Source organism: Mus pahari, chromosome 1 (genome assembly GCF_900095145.1).
Source record: "Mus pahari chromosome 1, PAHARI_EIJ_v1.1, whole genome shotgun sequence".
Lineage (NCBI taxonomy): Eukaryota > Metazoa > Chordata > Mammalia > Rodentia > Muridae > Mus > Mus pahari.
In genome coordinates, this window is record NC_034590.1 from 456,437 (window position 1) to 457,838 (window position 1,402).

Consider the following 1,402-nt stretch of genomic DNA (forward strand, 5'->3'; position numbering starts at 1 on the left):
CACAGGCTACACAGACAATCATTTACTCATAATCTTGGCCCCTTTGGGGGTGGGCCAAAGGTCTGGGCCCAGCATGCACCCCCACTTCTTTGGGGCCCGATCCTTCCCCAGCTCTGCTAGGTCCACAGGGGCCAGAGTGTCCGGCCGGTGGAGGTAGCAGCAGGAGTACAGTGGAGAGTACAGAGCCACACAGGATAGACAGAAGCGAGGGCACAGGGACAGCAGCCAGGACCCAGAGCTGAGTCCGAGGAGGCCTGGAAGGCTTTGGCCTGTCCATCGGGCTGAGTCTCAAAGCAGGCGGCAGGCATTGCCCACACTGTTGGCTGAGGTGTCGAGATCGTGGCTGTATGGGGATTCCCAGTCTCTCAGGAAAACAGCCTCCAGCTGACTGCGCAAGCCACCGTGCCCGTTCTGTGTCACCAGCAGGGAGGTGCCTGCTGTCTCTGTGAAGTAGCTTCCAGACCAGTTGGAGGTTCCTGGGAGCAAGGGGTGGAGTGAGGGTCTGATGGGTGGCCAGGCCCTAGTGCCCAGGCCTTCCCTTTGATATGGTACCGGGAGCACTTACCAATGTATGAAGTACGTTCAGTCACCATGTACTTGTTGTGGTTGACACGGGCATAGGGGATTCGGGCCTGGGACTCATCCGCAGGGACCACAAACAGTTTCTGTAGGGGAGGGAGGATGGTGAGGCGGGGGCTCAAGGTGCAGGTGTGGTATCTCTGAGAAGTCCTGGGATGGTAGGGTAGGCATGTGAATGGTATCTCCAAAAGGCACTTGGCTGCTTCTCTGGGATGGGTGGATCCTGGGACCAAAATAGGTCCCAGTGCAGCTGGGCCTTGGTAAACACCAGCTGAGGTGGGGTGGGGGTTGAGGATCCAGACCTGCGACAGCTCTTCCACCCTGAAATCTCATCTCTGATGTCCCTGTTTCTAGAGAAAGTCTGTTTCTGCTTCTGTCTCTCTCCCTTCTGTTTTATTTTTAAAAATGTTAAATTTGAGTGTGCGTGGGGAGAATGTGTGCACGCACTCATGCTCACAGGGGCCAGAGGAGGACATGGGTTCCTTGGAGCTGGACCTACAGGCAGCTGTGAGCTTTCAGATGTGGGGTGCTGAGAGCCAAGGTCTGGTCCCCTGGAAGAGCAGCTAGTGTTCTCAACCTCCAAGCCATCTCTCCAGCCCCAGAGAGTCTTTCTTCTTAGGGGGGTGGTTTCAAGACGGGGGTTCTCTGTGTAGCCCTGGCTGTCCTGGAACTCACTCTGTAGACCAGGCTGGCCTCGAACTCAGAAATCCGCCTGCCTCTGCTTCCCGAGTGCTGGGATTAGAGGTGTGTGCCACCACTGCCCAGGTCTTTCTTTCTTTCTTTCTTTCTTTCTTTCTTTCTTTCTTTCTTTCTTTCTTTCTTT

At 55.6% G+C, this 1,402-nt stretch overlaps 1 protein-coding gene across 3 annotated transcripts in view; it reads right to left on the reverse strand.

The window, feature by feature from the left end:
• Positions 1-1,402, reverse strand: part of Pld3 (phospholipase D family member 3) — a 20,890-nt gene continuing 19,488 nt past the window's right edge. For all 3 annotated transcript variants that reach the window (XM_029540582.1, XM_021200381.2, XM_029540576.1), the window contains 2 exons: positions 566-665; positions 1-476 (listed from right to left, as the gene is read on the reverse strand). In XM_029540582.1, coding sequence (XP_029396442.1) covers positions 289-476; positions 566-665 — 288 coding nt within the window. In that variant the 3' untranslated portion in view covers positions 1-288. The remainder of the gene's footprint in view (positions 477-565; positions 666-1,402) is intronic.